This window comes from Talpa europaea, assembly GCF_964194135.1.
Source record: "Talpa europaea genome assembly, chromosome: 9".
Lineage (NCBI taxonomy): Eukaryota > Metazoa > Chordata > Mammalia > Eulipotyphla > Talpidae > Talpa > Talpa europaea.
The window spans coordinates 118,179,524-118,202,083 of record NC_140076.1 but is presented as its reverse complement, the minus strand read 5'-3'; the positions used below and the strand labels follow the sequence as shown (position 1 = coordinate 118,202,083).

At 69.1% G+C, this 22,560-nt stretch overlaps 5 protein-coding genes across 7 annotated transcripts; 3 read left to right on the top strand and 2 right to left on the bottom strand.

Moving 5' to 3' along the window:
* Nucleotides 1-3,161: 3,161 nt before the first annotated feature.
* Nucleotides 3,162-3,957, top strand: ARF1 (ARF GTPase 1; the record flags this gene model as incomplete). 2 transcript variants are annotated; one of them, XM_084244360.1, is made up of 4 exons in its annotated part: nucleotides 3,162-3,309; nucleotides 3,380-3,490; nucleotides 3,585-3,709; nucleotides 3,796-3,957. In XM_084244360.1, the coding sequence occupies 4 exons, from the start codon at nucleotides 3,162-3,164 to the stop codon at nucleotides 3,955-3,957; spliced, it is 546 nt and encodes a 181-aa protein (XP_084100486.1). The 2 variants fall into 2 exon arrangements, with proteins under 2 accessions (XP_084100486.1, XP_084100487.1); XM_084244361.1 differs by lacking the exon at nucleotides 3,380-3,490.
* A 1,625-nt stretch (nucleotides 3,958-5,582) lies between these two features.
* On the bottom strand, nucleotides 5,583-7,509 carry LOC311177551 (multiple myeloma tumor-associated protein 2 homolog). The gene is made up of 8 exons (XM_084243695.1): nucleotides 7,385-7,509; nucleotides 7,017-7,167; nucleotides 6,857-6,902; nucleotides 6,688-6,770; nucleotides 6,520-6,592; nucleotides 6,290-6,375; nucleotides 5,860-5,982; nucleotides 5,583-5,787 (listed from the first exon to the last, which is right to left on the bottom strand). The coding sequence occupies exons 1-8, from the start codon at nucleotides 7,476-7,478 to the stop codon at nucleotides 5,727-5,729; spliced, it is 717 nt and encodes a 238-aa protein (XP_084099821.1). The 5' UTR covers nucleotides 7,479-7,509; the 3' UTR covers nucleotides 5,583-5,726.
* Nucleotides 7,510-8,685: 1,176 nt separating this feature from the next.
* On the bottom strand, nucleotides 8,686-11,071 carry MRPL55 (mitochondrial ribosomal protein L55). 2 transcript variants are annotated; one of them, XM_084241841.1, is made up of 4 exons: nucleotides 10,993-11,071; nucleotides 10,346-10,432; nucleotides 9,210-9,393; nucleotides 8,686-8,898 (listed from the first exon to the last, which is right to left on the bottom strand). In XM_084241841.1, the coding sequence occupies exons 2-4, from the start codon at nucleotides 10,369-10,371 to the stop codon at nucleotides 8,746-8,748; spliced, it is 363 nt and encodes a 120-aa protein (XP_084097967.1). In that variant the 5' UTR covers nucleotides 10,372-10,432; nucleotides 10,993-11,071; the 3' UTR covers nucleotides 8,686-8,745. The 2 variants fall into 2 exon arrangements, with proteins under 2 accessions (XP_084097967.1, XP_084097966.1); XM_084241840.1 differs by having other exon boundaries at nucleotides 10,346-10,435; nucleotides 10,993-11,069.
* A 224-nt stretch (nucleotides 11,072-11,295) lies between these two features.
* Nucleotides 11,296-15,432, top strand: GUK1 (guanylate kinase 1). Its single transcript, XM_084243537.1, has 8 exons — nucleotides 11,296-11,404; nucleotides 13,598-13,711; nucleotides 13,789-13,830; nucleotides 13,942-14,038; nucleotides 14,706-14,844; nucleotides 14,915-14,999; nucleotides 15,095-15,180; nucleotides 15,257-15,432. Exons 1-8 carry the CDS (start codon nucleotides 11,344-11,346, stop codon nucleotides 15,293-15,295), a joined length of 663 nt encoding a protein of 220 aa, XP_084099663.1. The 5' UTR covers nucleotides 11,296-11,343; the 3' UTR covers nucleotides 15,296-15,432.
* A 4,262-nt stretch (nucleotides 15,433-19,694) lies between these two features.
* On the top strand, nucleotides 19,695-21,512 carry GJC2 (gap junction protein gamma 2). The gene has a single exon (XM_084243280.1). The coding sequence runs from the start codon at nucleotides 19,698-19,700 to the stop codon at nucleotides 20,982-20,984; it is 1,287 nt and encodes a 428-aa protein (XP_084099406.1). The 5' UTR covers nucleotides 19,695-19,697; the 3' UTR covers nucleotides 20,985-21,512.
* Nucleotides 21,513-22,560: the final 1,048 nt, after the last annotated feature.

Sequence of the window (22,560 nt, the reverse complement as noted above, 5' to 3'; positions counted from 1 at the left end):
GGCTTCGCCGAGTCCCTCGGGCTGTGAGCCGAGGGGACGCGCTGTTCCTGGGTGCGTCTCGCCCAGCCGTTGGTGTGGCTCACGTGTCAGCGACCTTGCCTTTTAAAAAAGAAAAAGCGCTGTGGCGGCGCCAGCTTTTCATGTCAGTGGGTGTTTGTCCCCGGCGCCCCCTTCACAGAGCAGGGCGCCGTCCGAACCCTCGCTTTTTGCCCCCCCTGCACTGCGGCCGTTCAGTCCCCAAGCTGCACTCCAGGGGGGGTATGTTGTCTCCGCTGGCGGAATTCCCCCTGTCCCTCCAGCTGAGCTCTGGGCTTGGGAGAGCCGGAGAGGGAGAGGCGCGGCGGGGTGCTCAGGGTCACTGCCCGGGCTCTCCTGGCAGCCCAGCCCGTTCCCTCATGGCCACTTGTGGGCTGGGCCAGGCGCAGCTCTAGGGCTGTCGGACCGGCTCCCCGAAGGCCTGCGGGTGGGGTGTGTGGCTGGCCGGGGGCCCTGCAGGCAGGAGTGGAGCCTCCAGTGGGGACCCCCAAGTCCTGGTCCCCCCTCGAGGCTGTGGTTTGCCTCCACAGATCTCTGTTGCAGGAAGTGCCCGTGGTCACTCCTCTGGCCCCTTGAGGTTGCGGCATCCTGGCCCGCAGAGTGGCCCGGGACGGACGAGGGCCCTGTTCTCCCTCCTCATCACTTGCGGGATCATGCAGGCGTGGGGGGCGGGCGGCGAGGCAGGCTCTGACGGAGGGGGGGCAGGAGTGCCCCGACTCTGCCGGGCCTTTCTGGGGGGCAGCTGTTGAGCAGGTTGGGGCTTACTGCTCAGCAGTGGGGTGCTGGGGGCACAGCCGGGGCGGCGGGGACAGACCACATGCTGAGTGTGGCCGCTCCCCAAGCCCAGAAGGTTGCCAGCTGCACCCCAATCCACCACCAAGCGCAGCGCCTCCTCCCTCAGCGGAGCTCCAGAGCCCATGGGGCGGGCGGGGCCCCCTTTGGCTGTCAGGGCCCAGACCAGAGGCGGCCCTGCTCCCGGAAGTGCCCCGCCTCCTGGCCTGGGTCAGGGTGAGCTCACAAGCGCTTCACCGCCTAGCGCCCCAGCTGCCCCGGACAGCGACCTGCCGCCCCAGCTTCCGTCACAGCCCTGGACTGCGCCCCCAGCCTCAGCCCGGCGCTGGGTTGCATTTCTGGTTTAGTTTCACGGCTGTGTGGTCTGGGACCTCCCCTCCCCGGAGTACATTTTGAAACGAGCCTTTTCATCCTTGTTTTTTTTTTTTTTTTTTTAAATATTATGCACACGAGCTGGGGTGCAGGCCAGAAACAGAGTGGGGAGCAGAAAGAACAGGCAGATCTACGGAAACCCACTGCTGAGGGAGCAGCGGGGAGACAGGAGAGGTCTGTGCCGTGTGGGATCCCCCTGGCCGGCCGGGATGGGACCCGCGCTGCGGAGGCTGCGGACAGCTGCACAGCGTGGCGCTCAACCGGGGAGGCCCCTGCTGTGCACCTCGAAGAATCCTTGGCGTCGCCCAGCTGCTGGCTGTCACAGCGTCCGCGGGGCGCTCGCCCCCGTGCAGTGCCGTCCCCAGACGGTCTGACTGGCTGGGCTCCGCCGGTTGCCTGTCCCTGCGCGGGGCCTCGCGGGGGCCCTCCCTGGGTTATGGGTGCGAGGGCGGAGTTTGTTGTTTTTTCTTGGACGTTGTCATCTCTGGTTTCCCTCTCTTCCCCTGGGGCCTTCTGTGCTGGTGCCCCAGGCCCGGGGGGGCCGCCACCAGACCCCCCCACCTGCTTCCCAGCTTCAGGCTCGTCTCCTGCCACTTCCTCCTTGCGGGTTAGGCCACGTCCCTGCCTCGTCCCTTCCTCCTGGCCGGGACGTCGGGGGACTGAGCTCAGCGTGTCCCGCCTGCTCTGTGCTCAGGAGGCGCCTCTCATCCTGTGTGCGGGGCTGGCTGCCTGCCGCCGAGGGACCGTGGTAGTTAAGACTGCTTTTATTTATTTTAAAATGTATGTGTAGAAGAACTGGGGTGCAGGCCAGAGGTGCGGGGGTCAGAGGATTCCCTAGAGACAGTGGGGAGCAGAACAGGTGGACCCACTGAAATCCACTGCTGAGGGGAGCAGCGGGGAGACAAGAGAGGTCTGCTGCGCCCTGGAGGTCACTCCCTGGCCTGGGGTCGCAGTCATGCTGCCCCTGACTGCAGGCAGCTCCTTAGTGCTCTGCTTAACCCCTGCGCCTCCAGGGAGGCCCCCCAGGGCCTTTGTTAAATGGGGAAGAGGCTCCCTGGGTAGACACAGAGGACTAGAGGGAGTGGCTGGACCCGGTGTCCTCTGGCGGGGGCTCTGCCAGGAAACATGGGTGCTGGCCTGGGAGGGCTGGAGCTGGGCACTGCACGTGTGCTGCTGGGGTGCCAGCCTTGCTCCGCAGACTGGCCTCTGACTCCAGCAGTGGGAGCAGAGTCTGGAGGCCGGCGCTGGAGCTGCGGCGGGGCACCGTGCCTGGCCTCGCCTGCCGGGAGCACGCGCAGCGTTTCGTGTCGGAGGCGTGGCCGCTCCTGCTTTCTGGCTGTACCTCAGGGCTTGGGGACAGTGGCCGCTTTTTCCTAAATCCTCGTTGGGCGATAGAACCGTTACAGAATGAAAGTGCTGGGTGGGTGAGGCCGCTGGTGGCTCTGGGCAGCTGTCTAGGCAGCACCTTGGTCCTGTCCTGTGGGTCTGGGGCGGGCTTCTCCCCGGGTCTCCCGCTTTCCTGCCCAGCCCAGGATCCTGGGGTGAGCGTTTGTAACCCCACGTGGCACTGTGGACCGTGGGATGGCCTCCCCGATGAGACCCCTGGGCTCGTCTGCGGCCCCAGGAAGAGGCCCTCGCACCTGAGAGGCCGGGTGTGTGCGTGGGCACCGTGGTCAGCCGGGGTGGGCCTGAGCCGGCAGCATCTGGTTTGGGGTGTCCCTTGCAGAGACGCTGGTAGCGACTGCCTCAGATTCTGGTCACCTTCGCGCCTTTGGCCCCAGCCTCCCCGCGGGGGGGGGGGGTGATTTGGGGGCTCCAGTGGACAGGGGGGCCGGGCATTTTACGTTGGGGATCCGCTCCCCGGGGCGCCTGCTCTGTGCTGCTCCCCAGTGGCGCAGAAGCAGCTCAAGGCTCTTCGTCGCAGGTTTCTCTGGCCAGTGTTGCTCCCTCTGTCTGCGAGGATGGGGAATATCTTTGCAAACCTCTTCAAAGGCCTTTTTGGCAAGAAAGAGATGCGCATCCTCATGGTGGGCCTGGACGCCGCCGGGAAGACCACCATCCTGTACAAGCTGAAGCTGGGCGAGATCGTGACCACCATCCCCACCATAGGTGCGGGCCGGCCCTGGGGGGCGGGGCGTGGGGGGCAGGGGCAGGGCACTTACCAGCCTGTGCTCCCCAGGCTTCAACGTGGAGACCGTGGAGTACAAGAACATCAGCTTCACCGTGTGGGACGTGGGCGGCCAGGACAAGATCCGGCCTCTGTGGCGCCACTACTTCCAGAACACGCAGGGTGGGCGCGGCTGACCCTCCTGCTCTTCCCGGCGCGCCTGCGGGAGGGGGCGGGGTGTGTCCTGGTGCCCGCACTGACGCCCCCTGCTTTGCAGGCCTGATCTTCGTGGTGGATAGTAACGACCGCGAGCGCGTGAACGAGGCCCGCGAGGAGCTCATGCGGATGCTGGCTGAGGATGAGCTCAGGGACGCCGTCCTGCTCGTGTTCGCCAACAAGCAGGTGCGCATGGGGCTCTGGGGCGCGGGGCGGGGCGGGGCGCGGCGCAGGGCCATGCTCACCCACCGGCCGCCTGCCCTTCCCACCAGGACCTCCCCAACGCCATGAATGCCGCCGAGATCACGGACAAGCTGGGCCTGCACTCGCTGCGCCACAGGAACTGGTACATTCAGGCCACCTGCGCCACCAGCGGGGACGGGCTCTATGAGGGACTGGACTGGCTGTCCAATCAGCTCCGGAACCAGAAGTGAGCCTGCGCCCCCCTCCCTCACCCCCTCTCTGCCCTCGCTTTTCTCTCATGTGGCAAACGTGCACCTGTGGTGTGAGTGCCAGAAGCTGTCTCCGGGCTGGCCAGCGCTTCACCAAGCTGTAAATGTGCGGGCGAGCTGCAGCCGGGTTTTATTTAATGTAAATAGTTTTTGTTTCTAGTGAGGCAGTTTCTGGTACTCTATGCAATCTTACTCAGCTTTTTTTATTGTAAAAAAAAAAAAAAAAGAGAATCAACCCACCGTTCAGTGCTGAGAAGGGATGGCAGGCACTTGCGGCCCCAGGAGTGCTGGGTCAGATGCCCCACGTGTCCTCTGGGCTCCAGATCTGTGTTGAGATCCATTTTGGTTTTTAACCCGAACTCAGTGCATTTTTAAAAATAGTTCAAAACACAAGGTGAGAACACTTGAACACACAGAGGGAGAGACGTGCCTCTGGAGATGCTGCAGGAGCGGCCTGCGTGCGGTCTTGTGCTGCTGGCGCCGCACGCCACCCATTCTGCATGGTCACAATTGGGTCCCTGTGATTTGCTGTCTCGGGTCGCCCCGTCCCCATCGCGTCTGTGCTTGTATTTGTGCTTAAACGGCTGCCCAGGAGACTGGCTGGGGCTGCTGCCAGCCGCTCGGACTCCCGGGAAGGACCTGACCTTCCCTTGGGTCCGCGTGGGGCCCTCTGGCCGGAGCAGAGCCCTGTCTGCCACTCGGTCACCCCAGGCCCGCTGGGGTCTCGGCAGCGGGAGTGTGGGCGGACAGGACCGTCCCCCCAGCGCCACAACCCCGGAGCCCCGGCTACCCGTGCTTTCACTCCCTCCGCCTGCAAGGGTCAGATTTGCCATCGAAGACGACAACCTCTACTTTTTTTTTCTTTTGTATTTTGATAAACACTGAGGAAGCTGGAGATGTTAAACTTAACTTGGGGAAACCTCACAAGTGGTTTATTTGGTGTTGTGGAATCTCTTAACTGCTTTCAATACACGATTAGTAATCAACCGTTTTGTATACTTGTCTTCAGTTTTCATTTGACAGACGAGCACTGTAATTATAGCTATTAGAATAAACTCTCTTAACTATTCTGCGGGCTCTCCAGTGCTTTGGTGCGGCCGATGGACAGCCCGCCCCTCCTGCCCTGCCGTTGCCCCCTCACACCCGGGAAGGGTGGGCCTCGGTGGCACCCCTTGCCAACCCTCTCCTTGGCCCCAGCCTGCCCTCTGCCCTGCCTGGGGTGGGTCCTCTGGTCAAGCATCACACGGCTGCCTTAGCCGTGGTGGGGGCAGCCAGCCCTTGCACCCCACCCGTCAACCCGCACAGCCCAGGTGGAGGGGGCTCGCAAGAGCTCCCACCTGGGTGGCCCAAGGTGGGGGAGCTAGGTGGTTCTGGGCGCACACCCTCTCCCGTGACTGGAGACCGCACCCTGGCAGGGCCATCCCTCCCGCCAGAAGTGCCCACCTTGGCTGGGCCCCTCTGCCTCCCTGCCGGCGGCCTGGACCCTGCGTGACCACGGAGGCTGCCCGTGTACCCAGATCTCCCAGCAGGGCCAGGCCGCGTGCCTCATCTCCACTTTGTTTGAGTAAACTTCACTTAAAATACATTTATTTAAGTACAAAGCCAGTTGACAGAAGAAAAGTAAAAGCTGGACAGGATACTTGGCCACAGTTAGGCTACTGGGGGTGGGTGGGGGCAGAGGCCATGCTCTGGGCTCCCGGGGAGCCGGGAGCACCCTCCGGCTCCATGGTTCTGTCCCCAGCAGAGTGGCCTCAGTCACTGTTGTGGCGTCTCCTCTTGCAGCGTGGGGAGGGCGGGTTGGAGCCAGTGGGCCTAGGAGATAACCAGGTGTGAGCCCGCCCTGCGGCTCTGCCTGCCCAGCTGGACCCACTGCAGGGGACCCACCTGGTGGGCGAGGGGGACGAAGCTCCCCCTTTCCGGTGCTCCTTTTCTTTCTTTTTCTCTTTCTTGTGTTTCTTTTTCTTCTTTTTCTTCTTCTCTTTCCTGCTCTTTCTGTGGCTGTCCGGGCTGTGGGGTTCCCGGACAGGTGGGCACAACAGGCTTTGGAGGAGCTTCTCGCCAGGCCCAGGCCCCGCGCTGGAGCAGCCACTGCAGAGGCCGCTGGCCACGTGGCCATCTCCACCTCACAGGACAGGCTGTGCGGCCAGCCCACGACCCCCTGCGCCGAGCTGGCCTGCACCCACCCCTTGCCGCCCTCACCCCCTTGCTCGGCCTCTGGCTATCTCGCGCCTGACCCCCCTGGCCCTGCAGCTCCGCCTCCAGAAGCTCCCCGAGGGGGAGGATGCAGAGCTCTGGGCTCTGCCAGGCCCCTTACCCCGGCTCGGCCTTCTCCTCCGAGCGTGGCTTCTTCCTGGCTGAGGTCGGGGAGGCCCCCGGCCGGCCGCTCTCCACGCGGTGGTGCTGCCAAGGGGAGCTCCGGTTTGGTGGCCCAGAAACTGGGAGGATACCCCGGGGGACGCCCGCCAGGCCCGCAACAAACAGGCACTCAGACCCCCCCGCCCCCCCCCCCCGAGGCGGGGGACCCCGGCGGCGGCGGCCCATTACCGTGAACACGGACAGCCCCAGCTTGGCGGCCTCCTTGTCTTCTCGGGACAGCGCCACTCGGCCGGCGGAGCCGCTGCGGGGAGGCGGGCGAGACGCCTCCGCGGTCAGCCCCCGGTCCCGCTGCAGGAGGCCGGCCCCGCGCCCGCGCCCCTGGGGCCCCGCGCGCACCTGGAGCTCCCCAGGCCCAGGAGCCGGTCCACGCCCTTATCCTCGGGGTCACCTCCTTCCCGCTTACAGACCTCCACGAAGTCCTGCGGGGCGAGGAGCAGGCGCTGGCCGCCGCCCGGATCGGCGCGCGCCCGCCCGCCCGCCCGCCCTCCCTCCGGGCGGCCCTCACCTCCTTGCTCAGGCCGGTGGGCTGCTTCCGCACGTTCTTGTAGCCGCTGCGGGGGCGCGCGGGCTTCAGAGCTCGGGCGGGGGGCGGCGGGCCTCGCCCCACCCGCCCGCGGAGCCCCGCGCCCCCGCCCGCGCGGCCCCGCCCCCAGCGGCGCACTCACAGCGCCGCCATGAGCGCCTCGCGCTCCGCCTGCTTGACGGCGGCCAGCTCCTGCTCGCGGCTCAGCCCCGCGCCGTCCGCCCGGCCCTTGGCGTACCAGGTGAGGTCGCGGCCCTTCTGCCAGCGGCCCACCGGGGCCATCAGCGAGTTGCCTGCGGGGACGCAGCGCCGTGTCCGTCGCGCGCGGGGGGCGGCCCGCCAGCCCCCCGCCCTCCCCCCAGCCCCCCGGCCCCGCCGCGCCCGGCCCCCCGCCAGCCCCCGCCCTCCCCCCAGCCCCCCGCCAGCCCCCGCGCCCCGGCCCCGCCCCTCCCAGGCCCGCTCCCCAGCCCCCGGCCCCCCGCCAGCCCCCGCGCCCCGCCCGGCGCCCACCCAGGTAGTTCTCCCTCTGCTTGTCGGTCTTCACGTCCTCCCAGCTGAACTGGTCCTGCCCGCCGCGCACGCCGCCCCGGCTGGAGCCGAACATCTTGCCGCCCGTCCGGCCCCGCTCCGCGTCGCGCGCAGTGACGTCACGCCCGCGCCTGCGCCCTGGCGACGCGGACAGCGGGGTCGCGCGCCGGCCCCCGCCCCGCCGGCGGGTCGGGACCGCGGCGTGGACGGCATCTGACGCCCCGAGGGCGGCCCGGGGCGGGCGCACAGGGGCCCGAGGACGGAGGTCCCGCCTCCCAGGAAGGGGCGGGCGCAGACCGGCCTGCCGGACCAGACCTGCTCGGGCCCAAGTCAGCGGTCGCCAGGCGGGGGCTCAATCCCCGCGTCTGCTACACCCAGTGGCCTGTGCTGGACACGCCTGGCCCCGGCCCCGCGTCCTCTGCGAACAAAGCCTGCCTTGCTCCAGGGTCTCCAGTACCCCGGCCACCTGCGGGAGGTCAGGCGGGGCATCTCCCCTGCAGAGGAGGGAAGCGGGGCAGCAGCTGGAAGAGCCAGGCCTCCCAGGAGGCTGTCTGGGTGAGAATGGGCTGGGGCGAGCCAGTGGCGGACACCCAACGCTGCATGGCGAGGGAGCAGTGACTGGGGGGTGGGGGCACAAGCTGGGGCAGCCCACACACCCTGCAACAGCAGGTGTGCTCCCCTGGCCAGCAGGGGAGTGGGGTCCAAAGGTGCGTCTCAGGCCAGCCTCATCCTGAGTGGCCCCGGCTCTTCTCCACAGGCTGCCTACTTGTGCCTGCCTGCTGACACCTGAACGAGGCAATGACCACCAAGGGCGGGAAAGGGGAGGCCCAGCCTGGCCAGCTCAGTGTGCTGGGAAAGGTTCGGAATCCCGCCCCAAGAGCGAGCCCTCCACAGTAGCGGCAGGCCAGCAGTCTGGGCTGGGGCAGGCCAGCTGGAGGAGGCAGGGCAGCACCACCTTCCACTGCAAGCATCAGCTCCTCCCACCGCTCCCATACCTGCCATGCCCCTCTGGGGGAGCCCCGGCTGACCTGAGATTCAACAGTGCCAGGACTAGGAGGCTCCAGAGCCCAGGGGCCCCACATGGTGCTGCAGGCACTTCCTGCAGTGAGAGCAGCACCTTCGGTGTCTGCATTTCTCCTCCCACTTCAACGGGCCCATATGCTCTTTGAATCTTGTTCCAGAATCACAATTTGACCCAATCTGCAGCCCCACAGTGGACTATGGGTCAGGTCCTCTGGGCAAGGTGACGAGGACAAAAGACAAGGTGGAGGCAGCCTGGAGAAGGTGAGCTTTAAGACCCCTCCCGCCTCCATGGGGGCCCCAGCCCGGAGGCCTGCAGGCCATCACTTTTTGGTCCAGAACCGCTTGTACCGCTCCACATCAAAGTCATCGCCCAGCATCGGCTCCTCCTCCTTCTTCACAAGGAGCTGGGCCTCACGTTTCCGGAACCTCGCCCGCCGCTCCTCTGGGGACAGGCTGTCCAGGTCCACAGGCATCTGCAGGAAGGGAGCGGTGCGCCCCTGGCTAGGAGATGGGGAGGGCGGGCAAGGGGCCAGGAGACCCTCTCCCCTCCACTTCCCCAAGTTTCTTCCGCCGCTGTTGGCCTTCCTCCACCTTCTAAGCCTTTATTCTCGAAAAGGACTTGATTCAATCAAAGGTGCAGCTTGCTACTGCAGAGAGGTCTGGCTGTGCAGCGTGCACCAGTCCACCCTCTGCCCAGCTGCCCTGCCCTGGCTCACCCTTATGCTGCTGTGCTCCAAGCCCTCAGTCCCCACGGTCCCGCCCTGCACCTTGGGAGGGAGCTCACCACCAGCATCCTTCGTGGCTCTCGGTAGCGGATGTGGATGGTGGAGCCATCCTGCCTGACCAGGAGCACAGGGTAGAGGCGTGCGTAGTTCTGCCGGTGCAGGCGTGTAAGGGAGGCTCTGCTGCTGGCGGCCCGCCAGGACACATGCGGGCGGCAGCCCGTTAGCACACACTGCCGCAGCAGGCTGCAGACACACGCACAGAGGTCAGTGGCCAGTACTGGGGCCAGAGTTCCCATGTGGCCTAGGCCAGCCAGCTCCTATGGGGAGGGAGTGGCCACCAGGGGCAGGTCATGGTCAGAGCTGCTCTCATCCCATGCCCAGGCAGAGGAGGCCGAGAAGCAGCATACAAGGTTCCCAGGCAGCTTAGGAGACAGGACAGCAGCCGGGATGCAGCAGGCCCAGCACGGCTGGCTCTGATGAGGCACGGCTGCCCAGTGCAGGTGCTGGGCTCAGTGTGGGACCAGAAAATGACTTCCAGGGAAGTACCCGTCGTTACGACTTCCACATCTGTCCCTGACCCAAATGTGGGGATACCAGAAGGTATTGTCAGAAGCCATGGCCTTTGGGAGGTGGTGAGAGTTAAAGGAGGTCCTGAATGCCCTCTCTGCTGGTGCCCTGGGAAGGGGCCCTGGTGGGGCTGAAGCCAAATAGGAGGTAACAACAAATTTGACAAGAACTTGTCCCAGGACAAGAACTCTCCAGGGAGCACTACAGCCAGAGTCCCTACTCCATCTCCACACAAGCACCAGCTCCAGAAGCTCTGTCCCTTTCCCCCAATTCCCCAGAAACGGGAAACTTGCACTCATTCTCTCCAATGGCAGCAGTTCTTGTCTTGGGGAGTCCAGGGGAGGAGGGGATGGCAGATGGAGAGGCAGTTCCAGTAGAAAGAACAGGAGGGAGCTAGGCTGAGCTGCAGGCTCCGAGTAGGACAGTGAGCAGTTGAGTCTGGTTAGCTATTTCCTTCCTGCCTCAAAAGCCCACCCAAAGGATGTATTCATAAGTACCCCATCTCTAAGAGCTGTGTGTTCTCCAGATAGAAACACACACAGGAAGCTGCCCTGAGGTAGCACGGTCTAAGGCTACAGGTTGGCATCCCCCCTGGTGGGCCCACAACAGCCTGGAAACCGGTACTTACCGAAGCAGGCTGCCCTCGGATGCCATTCTTCCTGAGAGCCCGGTGTTCTGTGAAGTCGAGGGTCAGTCAACAGGCCTGGCGTGCAATCTTCTGGGCAAAGAGATGAGATCTTTTGGAAAGACAGGCTTTCCATCGAATTAAGCCTCATCAAGTCCCGGCCAGGAACGAAGCCATGGACCCAAGCCCGCTGGCCAGGCGTGTTACTGCCGGTCTCAGCAGCCCATCCGGGTCTCAGCTCTGGGCGGGCAGCAGAAGCCCCTGCCTACGGCTGTCCTGGTCCTGGCCCCAAGGATGGTGAGTCAGTGGGCTGAGCGGGGTCGGCGCCCCCCGGTCGGTTGGCCGCGGAGCGCCTCCAAGGACAGAGCAGACGCAAAGGGCCGGGTTGGCGCCCAGATCACTTAGTTCTCCCCCAGTCCCGGGAGGAAGGGGCCACGCTGGCCCGGGGGCCGGGCGTCGGGCCGCCTGCGGCGCCCTGTCTCCCCGGGTGTCTGCGTCGGGCCCGCCGCGCCGGCCCGGGTGGCCCCGGAGGTCAGCGCAGGGACGCTCCCTCCGACGTCGGGAACGAGACGCCACGCACGAGCGAGCGGGCGCTTCCGTCCCCGCGCCCCCCCCGGCCCGCGCGCCCCTGACCCGCGCCCTTCACTGACCTCCGCGGCGGCTCGAGGACCAGCGGCCCCCACGCCGCGGGCCGGGAGGCAGGGCGTTCGGGCGTTCGGGCGTTCGGTCTGGGCCGCGCGCACGAGGGCCGGCGCGCGGGCGGCCAATCGCAGCGCGTAGCCGCCCTTCCGTCATCAGCGGGCGCGGCGTCGCCGGCGCGGGCCGAGACGTGGCGGGGGGCCGGGGAGGGCTGGCCCGCGCTTGCGCGGTGGGACGGGGCAGGGGGCGGGGCCCGCGCGGCGGGGCGGGGCCGGGGCGCGGCGGTGACGTGTCCCGGGCGCGGGCGGGCGGGCCGGCGCGCCGCTAGGACGTGCGGCCGGAGGCGGACGCGGCGGCTGCTGATGCTGCGGCGCCCGCTGGCCGGGCTAGCGGCGGCCGCCCTGGGCCGAGCCCCCTCGGACGGTGAGTGGCGGCCCCGGGCCCTGCGGGGCGCGCGTCCTCCACCCGGCTCCTCCGCGGCGCGCGGCCGGCGCCTCCAGGGCCCCGCGCGGGGCCGGCGGCGGCGGGGGCGGCCGGTCTCGGGCCGGGCGGACGCGCGGAGGGCGCCCCCGGGGCGTTCCCTGCGCGCTGGTCCTCGCTCTCGGCCAGGGGAGAAGCCGCTTCCCGTGTCAGCCTCGAAGCGCAGCGGCAGCCTCGGGACGCCCGGCCGGCGTGGTGAGGGCGAGCGGATGCCGCGCCGGAGCCGAGGGGCTGACCGGGCGGAGCGGGCGCCCGATGCCCCCCGGGGTGGCCCCGGCTCAGAGCCCCGCACCCTGGGCGCGAGCGTCCCCAGGCCACGCCGGGGTGCCGCGGCCTGGCCGTCCCGACCAGCGCCCCCGGCCTGTAGGAAGGCGACGTCTTTGCCGACTGGGGGAGGGTGGCCAGCCGGAGGGGCCGGGGGAGGAGGCCTGGACGGCCCCCGGGGGGGTGCGGAGCGGCTACCCTCAGAGTGGGCTTTCGTGCATTTTGTTCATCCCTGAGTCTCCTAGACCCGGGCTTGTTTGTTGTGAGGGGTGGGCAGACCTCCCCTCACCCCCATAGGGCCGCGTGCCTGTCTTGCACTGACAGTGAATTTCACGCCACCCACGTGTGCCCCAACTCTCCCCCTGCCGGACACAGCCCTGGGGGTGTGGCTACCAGGGCGCTCGCGTCTGATCTTTGACCGGAACTGGTGAGCTCAGTCTGTCCCTGCGTGGAGGATGCAGGTGGAGGGTCCTTGAGGTGTCTTCAGGCCACACCCTCGCCCCCTGCTCTGCAAGGCCCAAGCACCTCGGCCCCCTCAGGGTGGCACATCCGCCTTCTGACAGCTGGGGAGGCAAGGGGACATAGAGGTGTCGTCATGTGGTTGGCAGAGAAAGGAAGGTGACCCCATTCTGGTAGGAAAGAACAGGAGGGGTGCCCTGGAGCGGGCGACGGCTGTAGGTCCCTCCTTGGCCCAGTGTGCCCTGGAGTCCTCTGAGGTGTGCAAAGGAAGGGGCAGGCCTCGGCCTGGACAGCCCCGCCCCAGTAGCTTGTGTTCCTGCGTCCTGGAAGGTGGGGCTGGGCTGTGTGGAGACAGCGCCCCTGGCTCTGCACCTGAGAGGTCAGGACAGAGGTGGGGTGCAGGCCTGAGGAGGGGGTGCTGACCCTGCGGTGGCTGGTGGTGGGCGTGGAGCTGGGCACGTGTGTGTGTGAGTGGCTGTGCATGACCATGTGTCTGGGTGGTGTGATCGTTGTGGGGCCTCCCTGCCCCAGGGTTGGAGTCTCTCTCGGCAGGAGCCTGGGGTGCGGAGGTGTGGGGCAGCCCTTCTTCCTGCTCCTCCCAGTAGCTCCATCGGGCCCGCGCTGTACTCCAGGCTTAGTCGGGATTACGGAGCCAGCCCACACTGCGGATCAGGACGCATCCCGGCCAGGGCTGGGTGGGAGCCCCCCGGCTGGTCCCAGGCCTCCTGGGTCCCCTCCACTGCAGGCAGGCCCCCAGGCGGTGCCGACTGTGACGCTGGCCCCACTGTACCGGGCCTCCCTGACTCCACTGGCACTGAGTGGTTGGGCAGCTGCTGCGCACAGCCTCCCTCCACTCCTGGGCCCAGGGCTGAGACCCTGGGAGGGGCCAGTGCTGGGGGCAGCCACCCATCGCAGCCCCAGCTTGTCTGAACAGCTGTCTGCTCGCCCCTGGCTCGGGGAGGCTCCGGCTGTACCTCACTAGGGAGGTGGATCCTGCCTCGGGGCCCTGGGGCAATGGGGGGTGTCAGGCTGGGGCATCTGCTGCCTGGGCTCATACCCCCAGGCTCCCCACAAGTGCGCCCACCTGTGGCAGGTGCATGAGCCCCAGGTGTGGGCCCTGCTGCACCCTTCCCCCACCCCAGCTTCCCCGGAAGGGAAGCAGGAAGCTCTGGCCTGAGCAGTCAGCCCCGCGCTTCTCAGTTCCTGGAACAGTCTGTGTCCCGCGGCCTTGCTGGAGCTACCCCTGGGTGCGCCAGGAAACTCCGGAAGGGGACCCGGATGTGCCTCTCCCGACCCAGCCCTGGCGCAAGCTGCGGGGGTGGGGCGGTGGGGGCTGTGCCACCTCCTTCCCCTCTGCCCCAGGAAGGACAACACAGTCCCTCGGGCCCCTTAACATCCGCCCCTTGCCCGCAGGGATGTCCGGCCCGAGGCCCATCGTCCTGAGTGGCCCATCGGGCGCGGGGAAGAGCACCCTGCTCAAGATGCTGCTGCGGGAGCACAGCGGCCTCTTCGGCTTCAGCGTGTCCCGTGAGGCCCGGCCCGTGGGGGGGCGGGGGCGGGGGCGGGGCTGGGGCTTCAGGGTGGTCACGGGTGTTTATTTGCAGACACCACGAGGACCCCGCGGCCGGGAGAGGAGAACGGCAGAGGTGAGCTGGCCCCGCGGCCGCAGCAGAGGCCCCTCCCCCCGGACAACGCAGGGGCGGGCGGGTGTGGGCGGGCCGTGTGCAGGGCCGGGCTGAGGCTGCTGGCCCCCCCAGAGTACCACTTCGTGACCAGGGAGGCCATGCAGCGGGACATCGCCGCCGGCGACTTCATCGAGCACGCGGAGTTCTCAGGCAATCTCTATGGCACCAGGTGGGCGGGGCTCCCCCCTGCAGTCCCGGGGCTCCTGTGGGCCGACGGGGTTCGAGCTCAGGCCGGGCAGCCTTCAGCTCTCTGGGCCCTTCCAGCCCTGGCTGGCCACACTGTGGGAGTGACTGGATCTCGGGGTGCGGGCTGCGCAGGGGCCCCTCCGGCCCAGGAGGCAGCTCCGGGCCCCAGTGGAAGCCGCCGCTCTTGGCCACTCACCTTGTCTTGGCTCAGGAAAGGCCCAGGCTGACCTCTGCACCACCCGTCCCCAGCCGCTGGTATGGTGACCAGGGGCTGCAGCTCCCCTAGATTCGGTGGGTGCCCTGGAGCCCCAACCACACGGTTTCTGCTAGCTGCCACATGGGCAGGGGGACCCGGAAACCCCAAAGGACCATGGTAGGGGCACAGATGTGGGAGGTGAGGGCCAGCCTGCGGGCAAGGCGGGCCGCAGCAGGAAGCTCCTGGGGCTTGCTGCTGGCATGCGTGGGGTCCACGCTGAGCCTGGCAGGACACACGGGGCCTCCCGCTCCCCCTCGGGGGCCCTGCCTGTGGGGTTGCTGGCCGTACTACCCGGCAGAGGTGGGCAGGTGCAGGGTCCAGGACGGGGCAGCGGCGGTCTCGTTGCTGTGCCAGGGCCAAGGCCCTGCGCCCCTGAGCCCGCATGTGCCCCCAGCAAGGCGGCCGTGCAGGCCGTGCAGGCCCTGAACCGCATCTGCGTGCTGGACGTGGACCTGCAGGGTGTGCGCAGCATCAAGAAGACCGACCTGCGGCCCATCTGCATCTCCGTGCAGCCGCCCTCGCTGGACGTGCTGGTGCGTGGCCGCGGGCGGGCGGCTGGGGCGGGAGGTGGAGATGGAGACGCTGACACTCCTGCACCTGCAGGAGCAGCGGCTGCGGCAGAGAGACACGGAGACGGAGGAGAGCCTGGCCAAGCGGCTGGCAGCTGCCCGGGCCGACATGGAGAGCAGTGAGTGGCCCCTGTCCCCACCCGCTGCCGTCCCCAGACCCCGGTCCCCACACCCAGGCCCGCAAGGCCCCTACACCGCCCTGCCCCCCCCCCAGGCAGGGAGCCCGGCCTGTTCGACCTGGTCATCATCAACGACAGACTGGACGAGGCCTACCGGGTCCTGAAGGAGGCGCTCTCTGAGGTGGGAAGGGGGTCGTAGGGGTGCCGGGCAGCTGCGTGTGGCAGGACCCCCCTAGCCTCTCCCTCTCTCCCGGCAGGAAATCAAGAAGGCGCAGGAGACCAACCTCCTTTCCTGAGGACACGCGGGCTGTGTCCTTCCCAGACGGGCCTGGGTCTCTGGCCAGCGGGCAGCACCGGGGGTGGGGGCGCCGACACGTCTGGGGGCTCCCTTTGCTGCAGCTCCTGCCTTGCACCCCTCGGTGGGAGCGGGGCTGACCCCCTAATAAAGAAGCCTTGCGCTACTGTGTAGCTGTGTCGGCTGCTCCTCTGCCCCGCCTCTGCCCCGCTGTCCAGCGTCCTCCAGGCCTCCCCTGCGGGGCGGGGGGCCCCCCGGGGCTGGGCTGCTCTCCATCCTAGGGCCTAGGCTGTGGGGAGGCCCCGGGTCTGGCTCCAGGGGCAGGCTGAACCACTCTGGCCAGTGCCTGGCCCGGCTGTCTGTCCTGGACATTGGGGGGGGGGCTACACCTGGGAGTGTCCTCGGGAGATGGGCCCAGGCCCAATCCCTGCAGCTCTGGGGAGCCCTGGCCAGGCCCGGCCTGGGGTGGGTGGGAGGCCTGGAGAACAGCCCCGTGGCCAGCAGCCCCCCTCCCTCCACCCTGAGGGCTGGGCCTGGACCAGAGACCTGCGTGGGGAGCATGACCCCTCTTCACCCCAGTTCCCGCTCCTCCACCCAGGGTTGCTGCAGGCGGTGTAGGCGGAAGCAGGGGGCCAGGGCCACGCTCCCGCGGGGGGCCCTGAAAGGATGCATGGATGGGGAGGTCGGGAGCCCAGGCGGAAGTGGGGGGGCGGGCTGGGCTCCATCCAGAGCGCAGATGCACAGAGAAGAGCGAGTGGGAGCTGGGCCGGCAGGCAGAGGGGGGCGCTGGGCCACCCCCAAAGGCTACAGGCAGGTGAGGTGGGTTCCCCGCTGCTCTCAGCCTCGTGGGGCTGCTGGGGGAGGCCCCTTCCCTCTCTGGGCCCCGTCCAGCCCCGGCTCCCGGGACAATCGGGGATTCAGACCCTGGGCCTGGGGGGGAACAATGGCTCCCTTGAAGGCCTCCCCCCACATTGTGCTTGGTGGCGAGAGGTGGCCCTGGGTCCAGCCAGCACCGCCCTCGGAGGGCCAGTGTCTGGAGGCAGGTGGAAGGCTCGGAGGGACCGGCACTTCTTGACCTGGAGCAGGTAGGCCTTGCCCAGGGTCAGGTGCGGGGGGGCCAAGCAGCATCCACCCTCCCCTGTGGGCCCAGCCTTCCTCGCCCGTGCCCCGGCCGTCAGAGAGGCATAGGGGGACCAGGGCCAAGCCCTGAGGGTCACAGGTGCTGGACTGGCCTGGTGGCCTTAGGCTCTGGGGGCCTAGACACCTCAGGCCCATGGCTCTCCGGCAGGGACCACGGAGGAGCCCGGGGAGGGGCCTGACAAGGGGTCTGGGCCCTGGGGCTGCTCCGCCAGCTGGTAGCAGGCGGGAGGGGTGCACAGCAGCTGGTCCCCCTCAGGCGGGGGTGGGGGGGTGCCGTCCCACCACACAAGCAGCTGCAGCGTGTCCAGGGGTCGGGCAGCTGGCCAGTGCTGTCCCTGCCGGATCTCCACCCGACCTGCCCTGGCCCAGGCATCTCCCTGGGAGCACCCAGGAGGCCCCACGCTCTTGGAGGGAGCTCACCCACCCACCCACTCTGGTCTGCGCCCGGGGGCCCAGCGGTGGTGGGGCCTCCTGCCTGGCCTCCAGGTTACGGCTGTGGAGGGCCAGGCCCACGCCTACATGGGCGGGGCCAAGGGCACTGCAGGAGGTGGCCTGGGCAGCATTGGGGCGTGGCTGCCCAGGCCACCTTGGGGAGAGTCCTCGGGAGATGGGCCCAGGCCCAACCCCTGCAGGCTGTGCTCTAGAGGGTGGAGGGGCTGTTCGAGCCTGCCTAGAGGCAGCCTCCAGAGGCCCCAGGGAGGAAGGGCCTGCAGGCTCAGGTGCTGTTGCCCAACCTGGCTGATGGCCCTTCTCGGGCTGGGAGGCGCCCTGGAGCCTGGAGGGGACCCCCCCCCCCCAGAGGATGCCTGTCAGGCCAGAGAGGGCTTGTAGACAGCCCAGTCAGCCTTTGGCTGCTGTGAGGGCCAGGTTGGCGCCTGGTTCTGAGCCCAGGGTACCCCTGGCAGGGCCCGCAGACCTTCCTGGGCACAGGGTGGGCATCAGGCCAGTGTCCCCAGGTGGGGGTGGGTGGTCGCAGCAGTCCCTGGCTCGGGGGGCTCCCCACAGGGCCAGCGGTGGGTATGGGGCCCAGCAGGGAGGCATGCGCAGTGGGGGCAGACTCTGGGGGGGGTGCCGGCTCGGCAGGAACGCTCAGGGCAGAGGCGCACCCAAGTCTGGGGGGGCCGGCCGGCGAGCACTGTCCAGAGGTGGTGCTACCCCAGGACTAAGCCGCCCCAGGGCTCCAGGAGAGGGTATCACCTGCCCCTCGGGGAGCTGAGACCACTGGAGCCCAGCCCTGCTGCCCCCAGGAAGCCGCCTGCCCGTGGGTGCAAGCCGAGCCCTGGCCCCAGGCCTGCAGGGTGTTGCAGCCGGGACCCTGTGTAGGCCTGAGCCGGGGGTGCAGGGAGTGGAGAGCCAGCAGCTGGCAGTACGGTGATGGGCTGGGTTGTCCTGCTGCAGCCCTGGCCGCTGTGGGCGGGGTGACCCAGGGTGTCCCCTCCTCCCAGCCCAGACTGTCCCCGCCGGCCCTACCCTGTCCCACGCTTGTCCTGCAGCCTGAGATGCGGTCGCCCCTGCCTCTTCTCCAGCCTCATCCCGACCCCCTCCCGCCCACCGTGCAGCCTGGGGAGAGTTTCCCCTGGAACAGGTCCCTGAGGGCCGGCACGGCACCCCCTTCCCACACTGGCTGCCTGCAGCACCGCACAGCGGGGCCAGCCTGTGCTCCCCTACCCACTCAGTGGGGTCCTCCCTATGCCCCAGGCCCTGGCCCGTCCAGCAGGCAGTGCCCACAGTCGCGCTGGGTGGGGGGGAGTCCAGAGGTGGTGCAAGTGGGGGCAACGGACCCCAGCCCCCGCTGGCCCTCAGACCTGGGTGTGGCTCTGCGCTTCAGGCCCCCTGGGCTGTGTGGAGGGCCAGGTGCTTGGCGGGGCCCCTGGAGTCCATCTCCCTTGGGAGAGGGTGGTGGCTCAGGGTGGGACAGCAGGGTCGGCGCCTTCTCACGAGGCAGGCAGGGCCCACCTGGGGTCACCTTGTGGCTGCGCCCTTGGCAGGCTGGGGGCCCCTCGGGCTCTGCTGTGGCCGTGTCCAGGCTGCCTCCCCCCGGACTTAGGCCCTCTTGGCTCCGTCTTACCCGACTGGCACCTTCCACGGGCTGGCCTCACGTCCGGGCGGCGCCCCTCTAGGGTGCAGGAGTCCATGCTCCGCTGCTGGTCAGCTCCGACCCCGTCTCCAGGCTGACCCTGACCCTGGGGGCGAGCCAAGGCTCCCTGTGCCCGCAGCAGGAGAGTGGGCAGCGGGCGCTGCGTGGGAGTTGACCCCGAGGGGGGCGCCGGTCTGGTCCTGGCCTGCATTGCCTGGGGTCCCTGTGCGGATGTCCAGGAGGCAGCGAGGGCTGGCAGTGTGGGTCCGGGAGGCTCCGTGCGTGGGGCTGGCAGCAGGGTCCAGCTCTGAGGGCGCCAGCAGCCCAGGCGGGTCTCGGGTACCGCTTGGCAGCAGGGGCGCTCAGCGGCAGCACCCCCATGGGCTTGCCTCCCCGGAGCCTGCTCAATGCTGCCCGCACCCCGCCTCTGGGCTCTGGGGCATTGTCAGGGGCAGCTGCTGGTTAGAGCCCGGGGCGGAGGGCGGTGGGAGTCATGCTGAGCCGGGCCCTGCACAGGGACTCGAGGAGGTGGGGTCATTTCTCCAGGAACCCCTGCTGCCCACCCGCCACGCTGTATAAAGAGGGTGCAGGGCCCTGTGGCTCCACCTCAGCCTGCCCCTGCCGCGTTGGTGGGCGGTGCAGGGGCGGGGCACGGGGCAGGGCTGCCCGAGGGTGGGATGGGGTGCCCGGCCTCGTGGCCAGCTGGCTGGGGCCGGAGCTGCGCGTGCCCGCAGCGTCTCCTCTGGCGGACAGAAGTGCCCCAGCTGCCTGCTGCCCAGCTGGGCGGCTCTGCTGCAGGGAGCCTGGTGCCTGCATGAAGGGGAGAGCAGCCGGGAGGTTGGGGTCCTAGCCCTGGGTGCGGAGAGAAGGAGCCAGGGCTCCCTTGAAGACAGGGCGGCGGTGCTGGTGTCCATGAGGCCCCTGTGGGCCCCTGGCCAGTGACCTCGGCCCAGGGGTGTGTCCGAGGTGAGGCGGTGCCCCCCCGACTCGGAGCGCGGCTGCCTTCTCCCCACCGTCCAACGCCCGGGCCCTCGCTGGGCTCCCCGAGCAGGGCGGACTGCAGGGGGAGCTCACGGCGGGGCTGGGGGAGGAGGGGGAGGGGCGGCCGCAGGCGGGGAGGGGCCCCGGCCCTCGCTGGGGGCCGCGGCTGAGCCGCCCTGTCGCGCAGGCCGCACCGCCAGCCCCTATGACCAACATGAGCTGGAGCTTCCTGACGCGGCTGCTGGAGGAGATCCACCACCACTCCACGTTCGTGGGCAAGGTGTGGCTCACGGTGCTCGTGGTCTTCCGCATCGTGCTCACGGCCGTGGGCGGCGAGGCCATCTACTCGGACGAGCAGGCCAAGTTCACGTGCAACACGCGGCAGCCCGGCTGCGACAACGTGTGCTACGACGCCTTCGCGCCGCTGTCGCACGTGCGCTTCTGGGTCTTCCAGATCGTGGTCATCTCCACGCCGGCCGTCCTGTACCTGGGCTACGCCGTGCACCGCCTGGCCCGCGCCGCGCAGGACGAGCGGCGCCGCGCCCTGCGCCGCCGCCCCCCGGGCCCGCGCCGCCCGGCCCGCGCGCCCCTGCCGCTGCCGCCGCCGCCCCCGGGCTGGCCCGAGCCCGGAGCCCCGGGCGAGGAGGAGCCCATGCTGGGCCCGGGCGAGGAGGAGGAGGAGCCGGGGCCCGCGGGCCTGGGCGAGGGCGCGGAGGCCGACGACGAGGGCGCGGCCAAGGGCGGCGGCGGGGACCTGAAGGCCGCGGGGCCCGCGGGCCCGGCCGGGCCGCACGACGGGCGGCGGCGCATCCAGCGCGAGGGCCTGATGCGCGCGTACGTGGCGCAGCTGGTGGCGCGCGCCGCCTTCGAGGTGGCCTTCCTGGTGGGCCAGTACCTGCTGTACGGCTTCGAGGTGCGGCCCTTCTTCGCGTGCAGCCGCCGGCCCTGCCCCCACGTGGTCGACTGCTTCGTGTCGCGGCCCACGGAGAAGACCGTCTTCCTGCTGGTCATGTACGTGGTCAGCGGCCTCTGCCTGCTGCTCAACCTCTGCGAGATGGCGCACCTGGGCCTGGGCAGCGCGCAGGACGCCGTGCGCACCCGCCGCCCGCCGCCCGCCGCGCCCGGGCCCGCGCCGCGCCCGCCGCCCTGCGCGCTGCCCGCCGCGCCCGCCGGCCTGGCCTGCCCGCCCGACTACAGCCTGGTGGTGCGAGCGGCCGAGCGCGCGCGCGCCCACGACCCGACGCTGGCCAGCCTGGCGCTGCAGGCGCTGCGGGACGGCCACGCGCCCGGGGACCGCGACAGCCCGCCCTGCCCTGGCCTCCCCGCGGCTGCCCGGGGCGCCCCGCGGGCCGGCGCCCCCGCCTCCGGGTCGGGCAGCGCCACGTCGGGGGGCACGGGCGGGGGCCTGGGCCGGTCTGGTGCCAAGCCCAGGGCCGGCTCTGACAAGGGCAGCGCCAGCAGCCGGGAGGGGAAGACCACTGTGTGGATCTGAGCCCCCCACCAGCCCCACGCCCGCTGGCTCAGAGTGGCTGAGGGTGGGACCCCACGGGGCTGGGCACGGCCCCTGGGCACCTGGCCTGAGCTCTGGCCCGCATCCCTGGAGACTGCAGCTGGGGCAGGCCCGCGCCCGAGCCCCCAGAGCCACCAGGAGGCTCGCTGCCCCATCAGGGCCTGGGGTCCAGGCAGGTGGGGGCGCTGCCCCTGCAGCCCTGGGCAGATGCTGTCTGTGCCCTGCCTCGCAGCACAGGGGGGCTCCCGCCCTCTCTCCCCAGCCCAGGCCACTTTGTTTCCTATGGAGCTGGAAGCAATCCTGTCTTCCTCCCACAGAAGGGGAGTCCGAGGAGGGGTGGGCAGAGGCCCCTGCAGCCACCCTGCCGCGCCTCCCCTGCCTGGGCTCTTGGCCTTGTCAGGCCTGGCAGCTTCCTGGAGCAGACGGCCTGTTGCCGCTGGGGGCCCTCCGAGCCCTGCCTGGGGGTGCACTTGGAGTCCCATGAAGACTCAGCCCGCTGCGGCGGGACTGGCCAGGCTGGCCGGGGGGCTGGGACATGCCGGGGGCCACGTTCCCCCCTCCCTGATCCGGACCCAGCCTGCACAGCAGAGGGAGCAGTAAACTAAGTCTAACCATTGTTTGCGGCTGTGTGGCGTGTTTGGGCGCAATGCGGTGCATGCGGACGGCGCCTCGGAGAGCAGCCCAGGCAGCCCGGGGTGCCGCGGTGTGGGCGGGGGCACAGCTGGGCACCAGATGGTGGGAGACAGAGAACAGCGCCCGGTGGGGTGAGAGGCCGCTCGGCTGGTCCTTGCACTGGGCTGCCCCGAGACCTCCCTGCTAGGGCCAGCCTCCGCAGGTGCCTCGGGGCGGCCGGGGCTGCGCGGCTCAAACAGCTCGTGGGCCTGCCCCAGCTGGAGCCCGGGCCCCGGGGGCAGCTGCCCCCAGGCCCCTCCTTGCAGACAGTGTTGCGTGGGCTGTCCTGACCTTGCCACGACCTGGCATAGGCTGGGTCTCCTCCCCCCCACGCATTTTGCCTTTATCGCCTTTAAGGGTTCCATCTTCGATAGCAGTCACATTCTGAGGTCCTGGGGGTGTGGCCCCACATATGAATCTGGAGGGACACAGGCAGCCCAGGTCAGAAGGGCTGTGCTATGGCTGCAGAAGGGCCCATGGCAGGGACCGCCATCTGGAGACTTGGGGGCCCGGCTCTGTGAGGTTCTGGCGGCAGTGGCGTCCAGCCCTGTCCCGTCACATCACTGGCCTCCCGGGCTGGGCAGCATGGTGCCACCCCCACGCCAGGCCTGCCCCCACGTGACCAGGCTGGCACTGGAGCCCGGATGCCCTGGCGGCAGCCGCCTCACGATGAGCACTCAGTCCGCGGGACAGCCAGCAGCAGGCCCGTGTTTGCGTGGCCACGCAAACCAGACCTTGGGGCCTGTCCCAAGCCGGTGTGGGCCCATGCTGGGCGTGAATCTCAGTGCCAGGGCATCAGGCCCTCGCCGGGCCAGGCTGGGTATGGGGGTGCCGCGGGGCTGGGCCAGGACGAGGTGCAGGCGGATCACCCACTGTGTAGTTATGC

Coding starts and splice junctions, on each gene's coding strand:
- GJC2 (XM_084243280.1), top strand. CDS start 19,698: ATGACCAACATGAGCTGGAGCTTCCTGACGCGGCTGCTGGAGGAGATC.
- LOC311177551 (XM_084243695.1), bottom strand. CDS start 7,478: ATGTTCGGCTCCAGCCGGGGCGGCGTGCGCGGCGGGCAGGACCAGTTC. Junction 6,771..6,856: donor CCACCGGCCTGAGCAAGGAG/GTGAGGGCCGCC, acceptor CTCGCCCCGCAG/GACTTCGTGGAGGTCTGTAA. Junction 6,376..6,519: donor TGGGGCTGTCCGTGTTCACG/GTAATGGGCCGC, acceptor TCCCCTTGGCAG/CACCACCGCGTGGAGAGCGG.
- GUK1 (XM_084243537.1), top strand. CDS start 11,344: ATGCTGCGGCGCCCGCTGGCCGGGCTAGCGGCGGCCGCCCTGGGCCGA. Junction 15,000..15,094: donor CCGGGCCGACATGGAGAGCA/GTGAGTGGCCCC, acceptor CCCCCCCCCCAG/GCAGGGAGCCCGGCCTGTTC. Junction 15,181..15,256: donor TGAAGGAGGCGCTCTCTGAG/GTGGGAAGGGGG, acceptor CTCTCCCGGCAG/GAAATCAAGAAGGCGCAGGA.
- MRPL55 (XM_084241841.1), bottom strand. CDS start 10,371: ATGGCATCCGAGGGCAGCCTGCTTCG. Junction 9,394..10,345: donor TCCGAGGGCAGCCTGCTTCG/GTAAGTACCGGT, acceptor GTGTGTCTGCAG/CCTGCTGCGGCAGTGTGTGC. Junction 8,899..9,209: donor AGCCACGAAGGATGCTGGTG/GTGAGCTCCCTC, acceptor CCCTTCCTGCAG/ATGCCTGTGGACCTGGACAG.